We start from the raw sequence: 21,123 nt of genomic DNA, 5'->3' as shown, positions 1-21,123 counted from the left end.
GGATCCAAGGGAAGTTAGAGCAGAGGCAAGTTTGCCACTGCCTTACAAGAAGGTATGCCAGCAGATGAATGACCACATATGTGAGATACAAAATGACTGCTGTTTCACTTCTGCCCTCAAATCTCTCCCATAAGAATAATTGCTCTTGTGGTCTATTCTAGCTAGAAACATGCAGGGAAGGGAATTCTGGAAAATGTAATTCAGCCTAACCAAATTGACATAGTATAAAGCTACCACACTACCCATTCATTGAGTCAATGGCATGCACTCCTTTGTAGAGAAGCTAGAAACCACCTAGAACAAAGGTTTTGCTTTCAGATTGAGGTTTCCAAGCAAAATTATTATTGATTCCTTGGTGAGACAACTGTCTAAACAGTTCACCTTTATTCACAGAGAAAGGGACTCTAAACGTCTTGTTATATCAAATTCAAAGCATTGAAGTCTGAATCTGGACTTTTGCCACAAGTCACAATATAATAGCCATCCAGAGAGGACTCAGAATATGTGTAAGAGAAGTACTATTCAGGAGGAAAAAGAGAGTCCCCTTCTCCCCCAACTTAGTGGAAACAAGGAATCAGATATGCATATATTTCAAGGTAAAATCTCGTGGGGATGTGGTTAAAGAGAAAGTAGAGAGCAAAGTAGCTTTTCCCAGTTATTAGAAAAGATTGTTCTGTAGGATGCTTCCTCTCTCCCAATATGGGGATGGTCCCAGAAGAATAAAACATGGTAACGTGTGATAATTAGAGAAAAGAGCTGAATCATCATTCCTAACCTGCTCTCAGCTCTTATGTCTAGCTCAAGGAACATTCTCACATGCTCTGGGGGACTTGAGAGCAAGGGGATCCCACCATAAAGGCTACAGAATGGAGAGATGAAGGATGCGGCCAAGCCTTAGTTGGCATGGTTGCATCATCAAGGGGGAAATAAGAGACTCTTTACGTCACAGACACTACAGTGGACACCAAAGCAAGAGACCCAGGAGTCGCATCAGACATCCTGAAGCAGTGATGGCTAAGAATATAGAAAACAACGTTTGAATGCAAGCACTCTCTTTCCCCATTGCCTTTAGGGCACATAACCCCTCCTACCACAATCACAATGAATCTACCCGTACACTGAGTGGAATGAGAAGACAACCTGCAAGACGGAGCATTTATCTGAAAGTGATTTTACAAAAGAAGAAATGGAAGTACCATTAATTGTCAAGGTAAAGATTTTCCCTGCTACATCGTGGGGTAGAGGCTCATGAAGAACGTTTAATTACAGAAAAAAAATTTAAACTACACTTTCCTTGTAAAATAAGTAGATGTGCCATCTTCTCACTTTACCACAAAAAGAAGCCAGCCTGAAGACAAAAGGCAGAGTGAAGAGAATTTGGGGAAAATAGAACAAAGGCCCTGCCTGATCAAAACGTTTAAGAAACCTGCTGAACTTCTAGGTTGATGAGCCAATCAACTTCTAACATTGTTAAATCCAGTCTGTGTGGGGTTCTCTGTTACTTGGATCTTTATTAGGTTTAAAGATAAGCAATTTAAATCAGCCAGTAAGTCAAAACTGGGAATTGAATATAAAATATCTAACATCCCAAACTGGACTCTTAATCACTGAGCATAATACAAAGCTCACATGCCATTCCCGTTGTGTTGTTCGCTGCATCTGCAACCACTTGCTACTCAAAGTGTGGTCCAAGGACCAGCAGCATCGGCATCACCTGGGAGCTTGTTAGGAGAGCCGATCTTAAGGCTCTAGCCACTCCAGACCTATGAGAATTTGCAACTTAACAAGATTCCCAGGTGATTCATATGTACATTAAATTTTGTGAAATACAGTTCTAAGTCATTTTTTTCTTTGGGTTCTTACAGCATGTTCCTTACAGTAGCTAGTTACATACTCTCCTATCTCCTCACCAAAACTGTGATACCCCAGAAGGCAGGAAATAGGTATTATTATTTTTTATGTTCTAACCACTTGTGATAAAGATTGCTATTTGTCCACTGAAACATTCTTTCAGTCTTTCTAGGTACCTTGCTAATCCACATTTCCCATAGGTGTGACCAGGTGACTGAGTTCTCTCCAAAATAACACAAGCAGAAATATTGTGTACTACTTCTGTGCCTAGGTCTCCAGACTGTGGGTATGCTTTCTCTTTTTCCCCTTCCCTTTGGCTGGAATCCACTGGGACTCAGTCTTTATTATGCAATGAGACACTGGAGAATTACAGACCGAGGATCTCAAAGAAGCCTGGATCTCTGAATAACTGTGTGGAGCAGAGCTACTCTGCCAAACTGAATCACTCACCTTGTAATAGTTACACAAGAGAGAAATAATTGTCTATATTCTCCAGGCTACTTATTTATAGTAGAGGCTTTTTGATATGGCAGCATAGTCTTAACCCTAGATAACGCACCACTCCATCCTATAATAGACCTTAGCTTATAATTCACCCTGTAGAGGGAGAATGGCCTCAGACACACAGTTCTCCTGCCTTGTACCCTTTGTTTGCTAAGATAAACCAAGCTGATAGCTTTCCATCTGAGAGAGCTGAGCCATTTACTCAGCGGAACATACCTAGCCTAGCCAAAGGTAACAAGCCCAAGTGCCTTCAAACACCAGGCCAGTGACTTAGTGACATCAGCGAGTGAAGAGAAGGGCGGGTAGGGAAACGGACAGCATGCCCCTGCTTAAGGCACACAAATTTAAGCTACAGAAAACTGCCTTCCCAAGCCAAACATAGCCCTAGAGCTGCGTGTTCTTGTACCCTGTTCCCCCTCAGTCGGCAGGACAAGCACAAGGGCGGTAACAGTGTAGTAAATTAGCAAGTCACTAGGAATTCAGAGTACTGACACGCTTTCCTTAGCGCCTTAAGTTGCCCAACCTGATCTGTGCAGGGCAGTGTACTACTCCTTTATTCTCGGGTCTATGGAGGTCTCCACTAGGGTGGCGACATCCCGTGATTTACCTATTAGTCGGTATTAAAAACGGTTTCCTGGAAAGCCCTGCACAACGCCTGGGCACTCAAAGGCGTGTGTCTGAGGAGCGCACCGGGAAGGCGAAGACGGAAGGACCTGCCGAAGCCGAGAAGGAGACCGCGAGCGGGAGGAGAAGCAGCCGAGCGGAGGAGACGGGGGCGGGGGAGGCGGTGCGGAGGCGCAGGACCGCGGGAGGAAGAGGGCGGGAACCCGGAGGGGCCCTGGAGAAGAGGAGGGAGGAGCACCTGGAGCCTCCCGCCCGCGCTCCCGGCTGGCTCGGAGCAGGCGCACTGGCGGCGCTCGCCCGCGTCCCCTTCACCGCCCTCGGCCGTCGCCAGAGCGCAGAATCGCTTCAGGGCTGGCGGCTGGGCCCGCGGCCGCCGCCCTCCCGCCTCGCCGCCGCGCTGCCCGCTTCGCCCTCGACCTCGCCGCGCCTTCCCGCCCCGGACGCCCTGGGCCCTGGCGGAGGTAACTGCCCGCAGATTCCTGCCCCTCACGACCCCAGCCTCCTCCCCTCGGCGTCGGGCCCGGCGTCCTCGGGCTCCTCGGTCCCCCTCACACCCTCCTGTCGTGCACGCCCGCGACCTCCCCCAGCCCCGCCATCCCCCGCCGCACCCAGCTGCCTCGTCCTGTCCCTCTGCCCGGTCCCCCGGCTTCCCCCGCGTCGTCCTCCCGCCGCAGCATCTTCAGGCCGACGGAGGTGCGTGGGCTCCGAGCGGCCCAGGTTGCTGGGAGCTGGCTGGGGACGAAATCTGGTTCGGCCCAGACCTCGGCCCCAGACCGGGTCCTCCACCTCCAGTGCCGTCCCCGGTGGGCACCGCGGTGGCACCTCGCGGAGTAGAGGGCCGCCCTGCCGCGCAGGATCCGGTTGGGAACCTCAAAGGAGTCCCCGGGGGATGATTTCTGCGACGTGCTCTTAAGGTAACTCCTGTGTTGACCTTAGTGGGTGATAAATTGAACGCTCAGGAATGGACGCCAATTTTTAGACTTGTCTGTTGTGGAAATCACAGAACAACTTGGATTATTCTCTTGAAATTGCTTTTGCCAGTGTGTTTTAAATAAAGGTGCTTTTAAGGGGTGGACTTTACATATTTCTTCTCTCGCATATTTTGTGAGTGTGGTAGAGTTTATTTTTATATCTTTCTTCCATTAACTAATTTGACTTGTTTCGTGATGTTTGTTAGTATCCATCCGTATGTAGCATTAGTGTTTTGAGTGCCAGTTCAGTATGTAGCAAAAATAACCTCTGCTACATTACAGGAGGTGATTTTTAGAGTTTTAAAAGATAGAAAACCATCCATCATCAAATTCTGTAGGGCTCTATCTTTACATCTTGAAATGATTAGCTCTTTTTATCCTTTACATTTTAATTGACAAACTCATAAGTATACATAGGGAGTATTTACAGCAAATCCCTGGCGTAAGTATTTAAGTATATACTGAATCTCTAATCTAGGAGAGGAAAGGATTCTTTAAAAAAGTGGAGTTACCACACATCACCAAAAAATAACATTAATTCCTTTGTATCATCTACTATCTAGTCACATTCAATTTTCCCTGATTGTCTTTTTAAAATCTGAAATAATTTTAAGTTTACAAGAAGTTGCAAGAATAATATAAAGAACTCCTAAACATTATCCAGATTGGCCACTTATTTTTATTTTGTTCATCTTTATCCTTCTCTTTATACTTGTGCACACACTTTTTTCTGAACTATTTGATCAGTTTCTTTTTTCTGTTTTCTTCTAATTGAAGTATAGCCAGTTTACAATGTCATATCAATTTGTGATGTACAGCATGTTTTAGTTATACATATACGTACATATGTTCCCTTTCATATTCTTTTTCATTATAGCTCACTACAAGGTATTGAATATAATTCCCTGTGCTGTACAGTAGAAACTTGTTCATTTTTTGTTCATCTACTTTATATATAGTAGTTAGAATTTGCAAATCTCAAACTCCAAATGTATCCCTTCCCACCTCTTTCCCCCCAATAGCCATAAATTTTCTGTGTCTATGAGTCTGTTTCTGTTTTCTGAATAAGTTCATTTGTGTCTTTTTTTTTTTTTTTTTTTAGATTCCATATATAAGTGCTATCATATGGTATTTTTCTTTCTCTTTTGGACTTACTTCACTTAGAATGACTATCTCCAGGTCTATCTGTGTTGCTGTACATGGGATCATTTTTATTCTTTTTTATGGCTGAGTAGTATTCCATTGTATAAATATACCACAACTTCTTTATCCAGTCATCTGTTGATGGACATTTAGGTTGTTTCTGTGTCTTGGCTATTGTAAATAGTGCTGCTATGAACATTGGGGTGCATGTATCTTTTTGAATGAGCGTTCCCTCCAGATATATGCCCAGGAATGGGATTGCTGGATCATATGGTGAGTCTATTTTTAGATTTTTGAGGCATCTCCATACTATTTTCCATAATAGCTGCACCAAACTACCTTCCCATCAACAGTATAGGAGGGTTTCCTTTTCCTCACACCCTCTCCAGCATTCTGAACTATTTGAGAGTGGCTTGCATACATCATGCCTCTTTCCACCTTGATACTCAGTACCATGCACATTTCCTAAGAGCAATGGTATTCTTTTACATAAACAAGGACAGTTAAGCAGTTCAGGAATTTTAGCAATGATAACATTATTTTTATCTATATTACAGCCCATATTCCAAGTATGTCACTTGTCACAATAATATTCTTTATAGCAAAATTTCTGGTGCAGGATATAATTCAGGATATTATATTGCACTTATGTCTTATATTGTTAATCTTCTTTAACTTGGAACAGATCTTGAGCCTTTATTTTGATGACAGTGACATTTTTAAGAAATCGTATTTTCCTCAATTTGGATTAGTTTCCTCATGCATAGACTTAGGTTTGGATTTTTTTGGTGGAAATATTATATAAGTAAAGTTCTGTCTTTTTCAAGTTATCTCAACCAAAGGAGTATACTGTCTGCCCCTTATAGGTTAAGATATTATCCCTTTTCTCCACTATTGGTATTTTTTCTTTTCTCTTTTTTTTTGTAAATTATGAAGTAATTTGTGGGATTATACCCGCTAGGTTGTGTAAATATCCTATTCCTCATCAGAATCCTCCCTCTCTTTCTGTTTGATTTAGCATCCATTGATAGTTCTTTTGTGAATCAGTTTTTACTATGATCATTGCAAAATGTTGATATTCCACATCTACCACCATATAAAGTGTGGTCTCATTTATCCTTACTTTACTTAATAGACTAACCTGTTGCTCATCTTATTTATTTTGACACTCACAGTGTCCCAGATTTGGCTCTTCAGTCTCATTCTTTTTCTTTTTGACATGCCTCTACCATACATTTACTTTTTTACTTTGGACCACAAGATATTCCAGGTCCATCTGGTTCCTTTCCTACCCCAACCCTGAAATCAGCAGTTTTTCCCAGGAGTGCTCTAGTTCCTCTTACTGAAGAATGGTATTTAGAAATCAAGATCTGGGTGTTAAAAAAAAAAAAAAAGATCTGAGTGTTAAGTTTGCTCATTGTTACTAGGCTGTAATTACTTTTGGTCTTTTTAGAGGATAGAGGTAGAAATAGTGATTTGTATACTGATACATTCATGTATTAACAGCCATCTAATCCTCAGTTTCTCTTCCTATTCAGGATTTTACAGCTATCTAATATTGTCCTTTATCATGAAAGGATAAAAATTTACAATTACTGCATTTAGTTGTCAGGTTTTTTGTTTGGGACCAGTTTCTCAATCTTTTCCCAACTTTCATAGAAGGTTACAGATCAGTTATTTTGTGGAATGTCCCTCAGTTTGGATTTCCCTTGTATTTCCTTGTGATTAGATTCAGGTTATGTTCTTTTACACTTATGTTCCAGAGATTTTTTTCTCATTTTAATGATTAGGTGGCAGATGATTTCTATTTGTCCCATTTCTGATCATTTTCATTTTGATCACTGGCTTAGATGGAATCTGCCTTGTTTCTTCGTTGTAAAGTTACTCTTTTGTCTTTTGTAATTAATGAGTATTTTATAGGGAGATATTTTGAAACAATATAGATATGCCATTTTTAACAGATATTCAACTTACTGATTAATAAGTAATATTTTAATTTATGGATTCATGGTTTCCCATTTTATTCCATGGATTATAAAATAATTACTATAATTTATTTTGATGCTCAGATTGTCCTCAGTTTGGTCTTTGGGATCCCTTTCGTTATGGCTTCTATGTCCTCACTTTGCTTGGCTCCAACACGCTGTGCCAGGCTCTCCCACTGCATGAACATCCTCCCAGTCACCCAAGAATGGACCATTCACCCCATATTCGCTCCCCTCACCCTAGTTGGGCTCTGACAGACTGTTTTTGGCCTCTACTGCAACTATCCCCACACCCAGCATGAGGACTTGCTGGGCATCTTTACTTGATATTATCTCAGGGCTTCATTTTTATGTTGGTTAGTTTGGGCTTTCTTACAGCTCGGTGGCTTAGCCTTGGATGATCTAGCATTGGAAAATACATAACATCACTTCCATTGTAGTCTTGTTCAGAGGAGTCAAAATCCCACCCAGTTTTTAGGGATGAGGCATAAACCAGAGCTCTTAATGAGAAAAATGTGAGTCACGGTGTAAGAAGAGCATATGAAATGGGAGATATTCTTGTAGCCATCTTTGGAAAATACAACTTACCTCATTGAGAAAATCACATCACATAGAAACTATATTGGCAAGATGTTGTCCTAGTTCATATTTATCTTCATGGCCTGAGAAATTACTTGTCAAAGAAGCAAATTCATTTTGCCTGACTATTCAAGATATGAGATACTGAATACATTGTCAACATTTTACCTTAAAAATAGGGTTAACTTGAGCTAATGAAAAAGTAATTTACCGAAACTTTATGAAAATTTTAAACTAAGATCCTCAGTAAGTATTATGGGATGTTATCTTTTGTTGTTTTTTACAGCATCTTGTGGCTTTTTACTTAATTGGTCATTGATATCTTAACAAGCATGGAGATACGATTAGAAGTTTTGACATCAACAAGTATCAAGCAGAAAAAACCCTGGCCCCGAGTCTCCTGGCTGGGACAGGTAGGTTTTTCTTTACTCAAATAGTATCAGTTGTAATATATATTAAATGTATGCTTTGCCTCTAAGATTGAAGAAAGTTCTGTGACCTTTAAAAAATAAAATATGTGTAGAAGGATCACCTGCCCACTGAACAGGGAACAGGGTTTTGTGTATTTGTGTAGTAAGAAGCTGGCAGAGATAGGAAGGGGGCATCAGTCTTTCTGTGATGTAATCAGAGTTGTCACCACTCTCATCACTCTCTTGCTCCTTTTCTCCATCACTTGCTTCATCGTTTCACTGTCCTCTGTTGCTTTGCTCTTGGAGACTGGGATAATGTGTCATCCTTGCTCTCCTCTGCTCTGCTCTCCTGGGAATTCTGGGATGTAATCTCTTACCTTGCAAAGTCCCAGTTTTTGAAATTGCACAGCCAGAAAGCCTCTCTGCAGTTGTTGAGGATGAGCATGGCTTTCACTCTGCAAACTAACAACTACAGGGTCTTTCTGAGCAGAGACGCTTGTTTAATGAGTCTTGTGTCCTGGTGAATCTTGGAATGACCACACAGGTGATGAAGCAGCCTCATGTCCAACTGGAAGTTTTCCAGTAAGCTCAGAGCATTTTCCCGATATTTTCTAAAACTGAAGTCTAGGAATAGCATGACACTGCTTCAGAAATGAAAAGTCGTATCTATTTTAGTCTAAGTAAATAATTTAAAAACCTGCCCATACTGCTGTTCAGATTGATGAGATTAAACAGCAGAAGACTCAGATTAGGCTAGCAGAATTGGAAGATACTCCTATAATTCTAAACTTCAAAGAAATTTCAGTGTAACCATTAATTCATCCTACCTAGTAATTCTAACAAGAGGTACTTTAAGATAGGATGAAAAATCTTCAGGTTCCATAATCAACCTTATTGTTCACTCTGTGATGTGTAGCATATAGAAATAAATAATCTTTCTTAAATGTCACTGTATTTTCCTTTCTAGGATAGTTTATTTAGGTAAGAGGTTGAATGAATTTCTGACACCTCTTATATCTTATTTCTTCTTTTAGGAAAATGAAGCTGTTTTTCTTTTGGATGATAAATTCATAAATGAAATTAATTTGCTATCAGGAAGGACAAAGAAGAAAATTCCTAGTCTTCAGCCTTTGTTGAAGGATGTTATAGTCCTAACAACATCCAATAATGGTTAAGTAATACTGATCTTTTCAAAAGCCTAGGTAAACTGTACTTTTTAATAACTTGGGAGTAATATTAAGGGAAATATTAGATTGTAAGTATTGCATTTTCTTTTTGGAAACAGATGCCTGGCTGGCTGGGGTACTTGCTACAGGGGAGCTTTTCCTTTGGAACAAAGATCAAGATTGTTTGAAAACTATACAAGCAACTGAAAAGCCTAAGGAAATGATTAAAGCTGCAGTAGGTGGGAGTTTTTTATTTGTTTAAACTGGTTTGACTTGATATTTAGGAGGAAAAGAGGATAAAACATTTTCCTCTCACTGTCTTAAAAATATATCTTTGTGTAAATATATATATATTTCCTTATATATGTAAATATTTCTTTGGTGGTGTTCATTTGTAAGACATATTCATCTTGAAGAAAGTCTGGCATGCCTAACATACCTATGGTAGCAATGGGTTCCTGGTATCTCATAATAAGTACATGTTAAAAGTTATTATTATTGTACTTCTGATTAGTCTTACATCCTGAATGGAAACATCATTTAGGTTCCTTATTGTCAGAATAGATAAAATTAGTACTTTGTGGGAGAATTCAGGCTTCAGAGGTTTCAGTACTTTTTGTTTTTTTTTTTAGCAAGCTCTTTGAGACTGTACTTGTATGTATCTGGCAATGGGAAAAGAGTGCTGCTTGTAACTCCTTCTGGATGGATGTTTCTTTGGGAACATTTGGAATTCAAGAATATCTTATCTTCTAAAAGCCCTACATTGGTGGGCCAGTGGTCCCAAGTTATGCCTGAAGAAGCAGTGCCTTTGCCTTCCCCTGAAGATAAAGAAGCTGTAGTACATGCTGTTTTTATAAAAAATGAGGTAAAATCCAAATCAGACAAGGTGTTATAGAAGTTGAGATCTCAGACTCAAAGAGCAGACACCACCTGGGAAGCTGTTGAATAGAGTGTATAATGACATAGCTATGTATTTCCAGTCATCATGCATTGTCACAGTAATTGTAAAATTATCATGGAAAAAAAATTTTTATATTTCTTGGTCACATTTTGAAAGATGTTTATTAAAAATGGTTTGAACTTGGAGCTTCCTTTGTCTTTCCCTAGTTTTACTTTTCCCTAGTTTTGGAATATAACTGGTTTTGTGATCAAAAAAGCTAGAATTGTTGATATTAACTAAGCCAATTATTCCCAGGAAATAACACATTCACTAACTAAAAAAACATTTAAAATAGCTCTTTGTATGCATTTTATTACCCAGTCCACTATTGTGAGAAATTGCATTTTGAAGTTTTATTGTTTTCCTATACCTCCCTCAACCCCCACCAATAGTGCCCCATTTTAAATAATATGTAACTATAAAAGAGAAAAATAAATATGTAAGCATATATATAAATAAATGGCAGTGTTTTCTTAAGAGAGTAAAGTTCACCTTGATTTCCCATTTGAGACATGCCTCTGGCTCAGAAATAAATTACTTAGTCTTTAGCTTAATTAAAAAAAATTTTGGGGGTGGTGGGGGGAGGTAATTAGGTTTATTCATTTATTCATTTATTTACTTACTTATTTTTTAATGGGGGTACTGGGGATTGAACCCAGGACCTCGTGCGTGCTAAGCACACGCTCTACACTAAGCTATACCCTCCCGCCAGCTTAATGTTAAGCTACATGTTAAGAATAAAAATACAAGCAGGATCTTGATATGTTTCATTTATTTTATTTATGATGAAAAATGTATGTTGCATAGATCTTGACTTATCTTCAGATTAATTACGTACTAAAGTGTATTAAATTTGCCTGCAGTTATTTGGAGACTGCTGCTTGTGTTCATTTGCTTTCTATTCCGGGGAAAGCCTGAAGTTAACATTTCTAGCAATTCGGTGGCATGAAAATGCACTTACACCTATGAGGTGAGGTAAATGTTTCCTTCTTCCTTGTTTTATAAAACATTATTATCTCTTGGCCCACAAATGCATAATAAGATTAGTAAATGAAATGTGAATTTGAACTTCTGACGCTTTACAAATCCTTTCTTCCTTTAAGTATTGTTCTGTTTCTTTAATTTTCCTTTTATATATTTATTCTAGAAAGTTTTTCTTGTTTTTATTTTGTTTTCCTTCTTGGAATCGAGAATACATGAAAGGTACGGCAGACTATGGCTTTACTTGTCTTAAGACTATAAAGTAACTCTTTTGAAAAGTAATTCAGTTGGAGTTTTTAAAGGACATAACTTACTGAATTCACTGCTATACCTTTTAAATGTGCACGTTTTTTACATTTAAAATAGTTTTATTCTAAAAGCCCAATAAAACAAAATACATTAAAAGCATATAATGACTGGGGGAAGATATAGTTCAAGTGGTAGAGCCCATGCTTAGCATGTGTGAAGTCCTGGGTTCAATCCTCGGCACCTCCTCTAAAAATAAATAAATAGACCTAATTACTTTCTCCCACAAAAAAATAAAATAAAATAAAATTTTTGAAAAAGCATATAATGACTAAGATTTAGTAAAACAGTGAGGGTTTTTTGTTTTTTCTGTTTATTTTCTTTGTTTTCTATGCTAGCAGTACTTTTATTAAAGTATAATTTATATAAAGTAAAATGAACAAATCTTAAATGTACAGCTAGATGGCCTTTGATAAATACACATATGGCTGTAACCATCCTCTTATCAGTGCCACTATCCTAAAAATCCCCTCTTCTCTATTTAATCTGTGTAAAAATGTGTGCAGTAATGTGGAAATATTGTATGTAAACCTTTAGTGGATGCAGATGTGTTTGGGTTGGCTACAGAACATGCCATTACTAACAAAACCCTGATATGGATCTTGCTTGTTTAACTAGCAATTGCTCTTTTGCGCCCTATATGGAACTTCCAAACAGTTGCTAAGAGACCCCATATATATGTACACATGTAGGAATTTAGTTGGACCCTTTATTTTTTTGTAGTGAAATGTATATATATGCATATTTCCTGTTTTCAATTAGCTCATTACTTTCTTAGATCATTGACATACCATGTTCAATGGGCACAACAAGACTGCCTTCTGCACAGTCTGATTCCTAAGTGTGAATCAGTAAAGTCAAGAGGAGCTCTAATTTCTGCCTTTTCAAGAGACGGACTTACCCTGGCAGTAACTCTTAATCAGAAAGACCCGAAGGTCAGTAAATTAGTAACCTGTAAAAAAGAGTTTAGTTCAGTTTTGAGATTTTTTTTTTTTACCCTTAAGATAGTTTTTTTTTCTTCTTAATACTACTTTATGTTCTTTAAATTGGTGGTTTCTGATCCAACTTGATGTTGTAAATTGGTAAAATTTTTAAAATTAGCTGCCATAATTTTCAGAATTTGACCCTTAGAAGTGAAAAGAGGATAGTGGAAAAGGAAGAAAGAAAGGCAAAGTGGTAACTGATACTCCTGAAATGTAGTATAAAAGAAAGAAGACTTATAGGTGGTCAGTATTGCCTTGCCAGTTGGGAAAGTCTCTAGATAGTTCATTGATATAATCTCTAGATCTGCAGAATTATAAGTAAAATAATTTTAATGGTTTTGTTGTCTTCTTTTTTTTTCTTTCTAGTCAACTCAGGTATTATTTATAAACACATTGAATTTTGTTACTCTCTGTGGTAGCCTTAAAGGATGTAGTAATAAGAATCCTGTGGTTCCAGCTACACTTATCAGGTAAGAATTCTTTTGTATCTCTAGTGTTTTTATTTTCTTTTTTAATAGGTTAATAAGTTTAAGGCTCTGATAATTCAGTAGGTTTCTAAATAAATATTTAGATAGATAATGCGACTTTTAGCATTTGTGCTTGATAGATTCTAATAATTGCTTTATATAAGGAAGGCCTTAAATGCCTCAGGAAAGGGTCTGAAAGGTTAGAAGTCAATGAACATATTTTCTTTTTTGTTTCTTTCTGTGTTGCCTCAGGAGGAGTAGAATCATAATTTGGTAGAGAAATACTGGGCTTAGTTAGAGAGACTGAATGGAATAACCTGGATTGGGAAGACCATTATATACTCAGGTTGAGGTGTTTATAGCCTTTTAAACAAAAGTAGCATTCTCTGCATAAGGGTTGATAGCAACATAAATGGTGATTTTGGATGGCACATGGACTTAACGCAGGATTGTAGAGCAGGAATATTTCCTCTTGGAGCCTCCAGGTTTCCTTTTCTAGATACTTCTGTGTGTTCTCTGAATTTCCAAAGTTTTTAGGTTCATCCAGGCTGCCTCTTTATTTTCTTTCTCTCCCCAAAAGTTCCTTTCTAGAGGTATTACTGGTCTCAGTTCAGTGGTTTCTTTGACTTAGGGTGGTCATCATTTACAAGAGGAGGAGCTACTTTTTATCCCCATGAAAGAAACATTATTAATATTATTAGATACTTAAGGAGTAGTAATGGCTTTGGGAGGAGGGAGTCTGCTACTGAGTGGAGCTCTGGCAGGCTGCAGAGAAGACAGGCATGGTATTCACTTCAGATCTACCAGTAGATCTTAGCTGTGGACACCACTAGAATTAAAAGTTGTTCTAATTATGATCTAAGGGACTAAAAAGCTCTGCTTTTTTAGGTAGTATTTCCATCTTATGGTTTGCTTATGAATCTAGGTAAATTTCTAATTGGTATGTTGTGTAGAGTAGATGTTCATGCACAAACGCCTTTTTTCTTACCTTTTTTCTGGAAAGTAAAATACACAAAATGTATGTGACATTTGCCTACAATTCATTCTTTTGCCATTATTTTTTGAAGTGTCTCACCCCTCCTTGGCCATTATAAATTGTCAAAGACATGTCCTTTCTAAACATATTGTCTTGCTTTTTCTAGGTCATACTGGGTAGGTGGTATCAGCTGGACTCATGACAGTCTTTTTCTGGCTTGTGTGTTAAAACGTGGCTCCCTAGTTTTGTTGACCTGCCAAGGTGAATTGCTAACATTAATTACATTTGGTTGCTCTATAGAATTTGGGCCAGCAGAATTTATTCCTCTTCACCCACTAATAACATATAGGTGAGACATTTGAATTGTTTTAATTTATTTACAGATTTTTTCTCTTTTGATATTATTTTACTGTTTTTTTTTAATAATTTCGTCTTTCACATTGTCTTATTCTTTCTTTGAGTCTGTCATCTCAATATGTTTCTTATTTATAGTTTTCTTCTATTTCTTTTTGTGGCTTAATCCTGGTGAGAATTTGACATTGTGGCTATGTAAGTATATGTTATTTAAATATTCAATAGCACTAAAAATGTATCTTCTTTGATATAAAAGTTAATAAAAACATGATATGTCCGTTACTGTTTTAAAAGAAGAACACAATTACTTAAATTAATAACTCAAAATTAACTTGGCATATGTATTTATTTACTTTTTTCCTAGAGGGAAAAAGGGGAAAAGTTGTTGGAAATGGATAGAAGACTTTAGAATTTAGCCATATTTTAATTTTTAGTGAGATGGGGTAGCAGTTTGGCTTTGGAGTCATACAGATCAAGATTCAAATCTGGGTTCTTCTGTTTATTAGTTGTGTGACTTTGGGTAAGTTATTCTTCAAGCCTCTGTTTCTTTTACTGTGAAATGAAGACGACAATAATTGTCTCTTAGGATTGAGGGATGAAGTAGTAAGTGCTCAGTAAATGTTTGTTGTTACTGATGTTGGGAGTATTATATATGGCTAGCCACATATACACAGGTTTGTACAAAACAAAAAAAACTGGAAAAGGTCTTTGAAACTAATCCATTCCCTTTGCTTTATAAAAAGGAAACTGAAGAGGGCTGTCCTTCTGATTATATTTAGCAAAAAGTTGTGCTTAATTTTTAGCAGTAGAAAATTCTAATGGGAAAACTTATCACTTCATGCAGTGAAAGTGTTTTTTTCCTTGTTTCTTCTGGTCTGATTCATAATTGACTTGAATTTCTTCACATTTTCCTTTAAAATTAATATTTGGGGTCTTTCAAAATGGATTGCTTCTTCTGATTATGAAAGTAATACATACTCATTATTTTAAAAACTTAAAAATCAAATGGTACAAAACTAAATAATGTAGAAAGTGAAAGACTTGTAATCCTGTTCCTCAGAGATAGCAATTATTAGCATTTGAGCGTGTTGTCCTCCAAATTAAAAAATTTATATAACAATTACAATAACATTAGTTTCTTTTTTAAAGCAAAATAAATTATATGATATATGCTGTTTACTATTTTGCTTTTTTATTTAACTCCATGTCTTATACATCTTTCCACATGGTCACTTTTTATTAGTTGTATAGATTTCATAAGTGTGTACATTCTATAACTAGTCTTCTATTGTGGACCATTTGGCTAATAAAATCTAAATTTGAATAGTTCCCTAACCAGAAAAAAATTTGTATTTTTATTATTTGTTCTCTTTATATTTATAAAACCCCCAAATTAATAATCAATGATATTAAGTACTTAGAATCAGGCGCCATAACAATAAATAACTACATTTATGTGGAAACTCAGTCAAATTTAATCTTAAACTGATAAAATTTTACTTACCACCATCCTCTTCAAATTTCTTTTCTTTTCCTTAACAACAAACATACTCATAACTCCTAATTATATTCTTATAATATATGGTAAGAAGGAAAGTTAACTATTTAACTCTCTTTAATAGTAAATAATGAACCACCTCAATTCTTTTCTGAAAGAGGTTCAATAAAACTAGATTAAAAACAAAATAGAGTAAATGCCACAATTCTGAGAAAATTTTAAAAACCACGTAAGTCCGTATGAGTCACTTATGCTTTCCTTACAGATATATGCATGTTTAATATTTTTGTATTTAATTTGTTTGCTTTTTTATTATTCTAGAACTTTTAATCTTTTTGTTTTTTTCTTTTTGTTTGGAATAATATGACTGTTTCTGTTAAGATTTTTCTCTCACTAATTCTTGAATTTTGATGTTTATTTGCTAGACCACAGCAGTTTACATTTCAAGATTCGACTAATTCTGTAGATTCATCAGCTTCTGATAGTGACCCTATGAGACAGAGATTTTCTATAAAAGCACACTCACGGTTACCCTACCTCATTATTTCTGATGGATACATGATCACAACCCTTCGATTTCTTGATAATCTGTCTCCGTCAGTGCTCATGAAATCCCTTCTACTTGATTCAACCCAGAGACTTGAGAAAACATACCAAAGTGTGATATTGTCTAAGGTATAGTGCTTTTTGGTATCATTAGTGAAAGTTGGCTTCTTAGTCTTTTCAGATTTTAAACTGTGCTGACAGTTATATCCTTGGATTATATACAGTTGTCTATCGAAGTCTTAATTGTAGTAGAATTATGGGTAAAATTTTGCTCTTGGAAATCTTTTATCTTTTCTTCTATAGCCAAACAGCAAAGGGCTGAACTTGAGATCACTGGATTCCCTAAAATCTAGCCTGTTAAAACACCAAGGAAATGAACATTCAGCTGATTTTACTGTCCCGAGATTCTTGCAGGCAGAAGAAACAATGAAATTAAATGAAAAAACAGCAAATTTACAGGTACTTAGTAGCAGTGTTTTATATACTTTGAGCAGTTACATATTGACTTTGTTCTTGTTTTTCTCTTATTAAAGAAAGAGAAACTTGAGAACATCAAATAATTCTACTTGTAAGGTATTTAATGATACTAAGTATAATTTTTTTCACTCATGTTTTAGGATTTTGAAGCAGAAGAAACTAATGAAGGCAAACACTTTCCAAACAACTTACTCTCCTTTTGCAATCGAAAAAGTGATCTATTGTTTAGTAGTGCCAAGGAAGGAAGGTTGGAATTTGCTTCTATGTTTGATACGATACATGCAAAGGATGATACTGAAGAGACAGATAAAACTGTTACAGAGCTACATTCTGTCCAGAAAAATCTCCTTTCAGCATGGACTATAGGAATTTCAAAAAATGTGACAGAAAAAGATTTAATGTTAAATTACACAGTAGTTTGTATCACTCATTTTTTCTACATTCTTCAATTTATAAAATGTCCTTTCCCAAAACTTGATCTTTTTCTAAGCAAGAGCCCAGTATATGATGCATGGGTACTTTGTGTCTTGCAACTTTTTCATCAGTGTTTATCAGTCCACTACTGGGATTTGAGGTACGGACAAGATGTAGGACATTTGGTAAAGCTGACATCAAATACTGTAAAGCTTTTGCTGACTCAACAGCAAGAAGGTCAGTTATTCTCGGAGAAGCTTTTAGCTTGTTTTCATTTACTCATAATGGTAGCTGATAATTTAAATGGCATATACAGCCTTCAGCCTGAAGTGATTTCAGCATCTGCTGATGGAAGTGGAACAGTAAAGCAAGATTCATTGATGGTACCCATTTTTCAAATGTTTCAAGATAGTGGTTCTCAGGAAAGCTGGTCTTGGAGCTCATCTTTCAAGATTCGTCCTCAAGTATTGAATCTTGTTCAACAGCCAGGACACAGGTATAATGACTTTAATATTAGGATACCATCAGTATTATAGATGTTAAAAATTGAGATATAATTCCCATACTGTGAAATTCACCATTTTAAAGTGTACAAATCCCTTATTTTTTTTTAGTATAATCACAAGGTTGTAGAACGATTAGCACAAATTCCAGAATATTTTTATCACCCCAAAAGGAAACCCTGTATCCTCAGCACTATAGATTTTATGTTATTTAAAAATATTTTAGGGTTTATGCCAAATGTTATTCAACACACATATTTTACTAATCTTGGGCAACCATGATACTGTTGATAGATTTTGGTTTAGGTAAGCGCTGTAGAAAAATGACTGTAGGTACATAAAACATTTATGGAGGTTTTAAAAATATGTTATGCATTTTTTTGATCAGTGGACTTTGTGCTATATTTAAATCTGATCAATTTGTATATGTGTTATCACCTCAGTGAAGAGTACAGGCAGGGGAAAAAAAAAGGCTTAGAAAGAGGCTCATTCTTACCCCTAGTCTGAAATTTGGTTGTGATGATTACCTAATTTTGTGTGCAGATTGATTGTTCTCTGGAGAACATTGTACAGAAAAACTTTGTGGTATCAAACACAGTTAAGTCAAAGAGTTCCTGAAGATGACATACACTTAACTGAAAAGATGACACACGAAGCATCTACTGTCAAGTCCCTGTTATGTCATATACAGGCTACATTGCAGACTGCTGGCGTTCGCTTGAACCAGACCTTACAACTTAAACCCATCAATGGTCAGTATCTTATAAACAGTTTCTTCTTCTAGGAACAAGCAATATCGTTAGCTGGACTTTGGTTTTATTAATTGGTTGTATTGGTTGTAGTTATTTGTTTTTTTCAAAATAATTTCTGGCTGAACAGTATCCACTAAATTTTAAAACAAGTAAATTTTTATAAAGTAATTGAATTAACTGTGGCTAATTGTTGGTTAACAACTTTGTAGGTGAAGAGTGCTTCCTATTAGGATCATATGAAAAATCTGTTCAAATATGGAAGAAAGCTCTGCAAGAAACCCAAGAGAAAGGTAGGGGAGTGTTAAAAAATATTACTTGCTATATTATTGGTAGGAACATATTTTAGCATGCTGTAGAGCTTAAAAATAATTACAGATTTCTGAGTGTTTACAATTTCTTAATGTTAAAATAGAATACATAATGTAGGTCCCTTGGCTGTCAGAAATAGTTATTTAAAATTATTCTTAGTCTTGAAATTTGTAGCACCTCAGTTTTTTTTTTTGTTGTTGTTGTATTTTTTGTAATCCATGGATAAGGCTCCTCTGTCCTGTTTTTTGGTTAGTGATGGAACCTATGATTTATTGCTGATGGGAGAAAAATGAGGCTTAAATCTTAAATTAAAAAATTTTTTGTCATTTAGAGGGGCTGCAAGTATCTAAGTAAGAAACCGTGGGTCACATATTTTGTCACCTCATTGCAGACTTATAGAAACATGTAGCCTAGGCTCTCTCCACTTAAGTAATTCAACTTTAAGAGTTTCCTATAAGTTAGACTGACTGTGGGCTAATTGGAGTTTTGATGAGAATATAGGGGTGTGGAGTCTAGAAACTGGTGATAGCTTTTATGATATAGAGCTGAGGTTATGATAGGTTCTCAGCTAGTGACCTTGCAGCTAGCTTTGACTATAACCAGTACATGATCAGGTTTGGCCAATTTTTTATTTTTTAATTATTTTTTTTAATTGAGTTATAGTCAGTTTACAATGTTGTGTCAATTTCCAGTGTAGAGCGCAATTTTTCAGTTATACATGAACATACATATATTCATTGTCACATTCTTTTTCACTGTGGGCTACCACAAGATCTTGTATATATTTCCCTGTGCGATACAGTATAATCTCGTTTATCTGTTCTACATATGCCTGTCAGTATCTACAAATTTCGAACTCCCAGTCTGTCCCTTCCCACCTCCCTCCCCCCTGGCAACCACAAGTTTGTATTCTATGTCTATGAGTCTGTTTCTGTTTTGTATTTATGTTAGGTTTGGCCAATTATTAAATTTATTTTCTGACTGCTGTGGCTTTGTATATTTCATTCACTTATCTACTTAACCAGTACTTATTGAGGGCCTGCTATGTACCTAGTACTGTGTTAGGTACTAGGAATAACTGAAATAAGCAAGTTTACCCTCAAGTTGCCCACAACCTGGAAGAGAGATTACATAAATAACTAGCATGTTTCTCATTATGTTTTGTGGTAGTTGCTGGGGAAGGACAGAAGAGCACTGCATACGGTCTGAGGCTGGAATGCAATCAGTCCTGGGAAAACCTGGACGAGCTGATATTTAAAACTGTGTGAAAATCATCTAATTGAAGTAGTGAGAATGGTTTAACAAAGGAAATAGCATTCCAAAAGCAAAAAGGCATGAAAGGAAAAAAAAAAAAGAATGCCAAAACAAACAAACAAAAAAAAGCATGAGAAACCATGGCAGTTTTGATAAACTACAGTACTTTAACAGGACTAGATTACATGAAATATGTATGTAACCTGGAGGTTGGGGTGGTGAGAGCTAAAGTGAGAGTCAGAGAACAGATGATAAAGGAACATATTCTGCAGTGCCCCAGGGTTAATATTTTATCCTAAAGATGTGGGATCACTTAATATAAGTAGGAAAGAGAACTTTTCAAATAAATATAGGCCATTTGGAAAGATCACTTTGGTACACCGTGGAGGGCCATTTGTAAGAGTGTGGTGTGGAGATGTGGATTTTACCTAGAAGCAAGAAAATTAGTCAGTTGAGGAGATCCTGAACCAAAGCAATGTCCAGAGTACTGGAGAAGAGAAGTCACATTTGTCAAATATTTAATAGATTTAATCAGTTGGACTTGTGACTGAGTAGAGAAAGAAGCCTGATGTAGTCCTTGCATTTGTCCAACTGGATGGAGAAGAGTGGCATTAAGGTGATGAGAAGTTCTCGTGAAGGAAAGTTTTCATAATGAGTTCCACTGTGGACCATTTCATTTAATTCATGTTTCTAGTTGTATCCATTTGCAATGATTTCTTATAATGGAGGCTGAAAGTAACAGTGGCTTCAACAAGAAGTTTATTTCTCCTTCTTAGAAAAGGAGAAGTTGGCAGCATGGGGCTGATTTGGTGTTTCTGTGGTCTCTTCAAGGACTCATGCTGTTTTAGTTTTTCTTCTCCATCACCAAATGCATTGCTTCCCATCCTAAGGCCATTACATGAGTTAAGAAGGGTGCTGGAGCTCCAGCCATCACATACATCATCTAGGTAGAAGAAAGGAGGAAGGCACGAAGGGCAAGAAAGGGTGCACCTGCTAGCTGAGTTACCTCTCTTTAAGCAGCTTTTCTGGTGGTTCTGCACAGTATTACTATCTCTTCGTTCAGAAATTTGTCTTATTTTCACATGGCCACATCTAGCAAGAAATTGTGATCTGGGTGCGTTGTAACCCCA

General features: G+C 36.8%; 1 protein-coding gene across 8 annotated transcripts in view; it reads left to right on the top strand.

Moving 5' to 3' along the window:
• Positions 1-3,366: 3,366 nt before the first annotated feature.
• Positions 3,367-21,123, top strand: part of CPLANE1 (ciliogenesis and planar polarity effector complex subunit 1) — a 94,886-nt gene continuing 77,129 nt past the window's right edge. For 4 of the 8 annotated variants that reach the window (XM_074357193.1, XM_074357207.1, XM_074357196.1 and 1 more), the window contains exons 1-15: positions 3,384-3,440; positions 3,654-3,893; positions 7,944-8,070; positions 9,102-9,237; positions 9,353-9,472; positions 9,866-10,098; positions 11,037-11,143; positions 12,239-12,395; positions 12,810-12,913; positions 14,053-14,235; positions 16,164-16,413; positions 16,588-16,743; positions 16,902-17,671; positions 18,222-18,430; positions 18,640-18,720. In XM_074357193.1, the coding sequence (XP_074213294.1) occupies positions 7,990-8,070; positions 9,102-9,237; positions 9,353-9,472; positions 9,866-10,098; positions 11,037-11,143; positions 12,239-12,395; positions 12,810-12,913; positions 14,053-14,235; positions 16,164-16,413; positions 16,588-16,743; positions 16,902-17,671; positions 18,222-18,430; positions 18,640-18,720 (2,587 nt within the window). In that variant the 5' untranslated portion in view covers positions 3,384-3,440; positions 3,654-3,893; positions 7,944-7,989. The other 4 variants (XR_012503897.1, XR_012503895.1, XM_074357224.1 and 1 more) reach the window with 2 other exon arrangements.

Source organism: Camelus bactrianus, chromosome 3 (assembly GCF_048773025.1).
Source record: "Camelus bactrianus isolate YW-2024 breed Bactrian camel chromosome 3, ASM4877302v1, whole genome shotgun sequence".
NCBI classification, from domain to species: Eukaryota; Metazoa; Chordata; class Mammalia; order Artiodactyla; family Camelidae; genus Camelus; species Camelus bactrianus.
The sequence above is the reverse complement of the archived record's forward strand: the minus strand, read 5'-3'. Positions and strand labels throughout refer to the sequence as shown.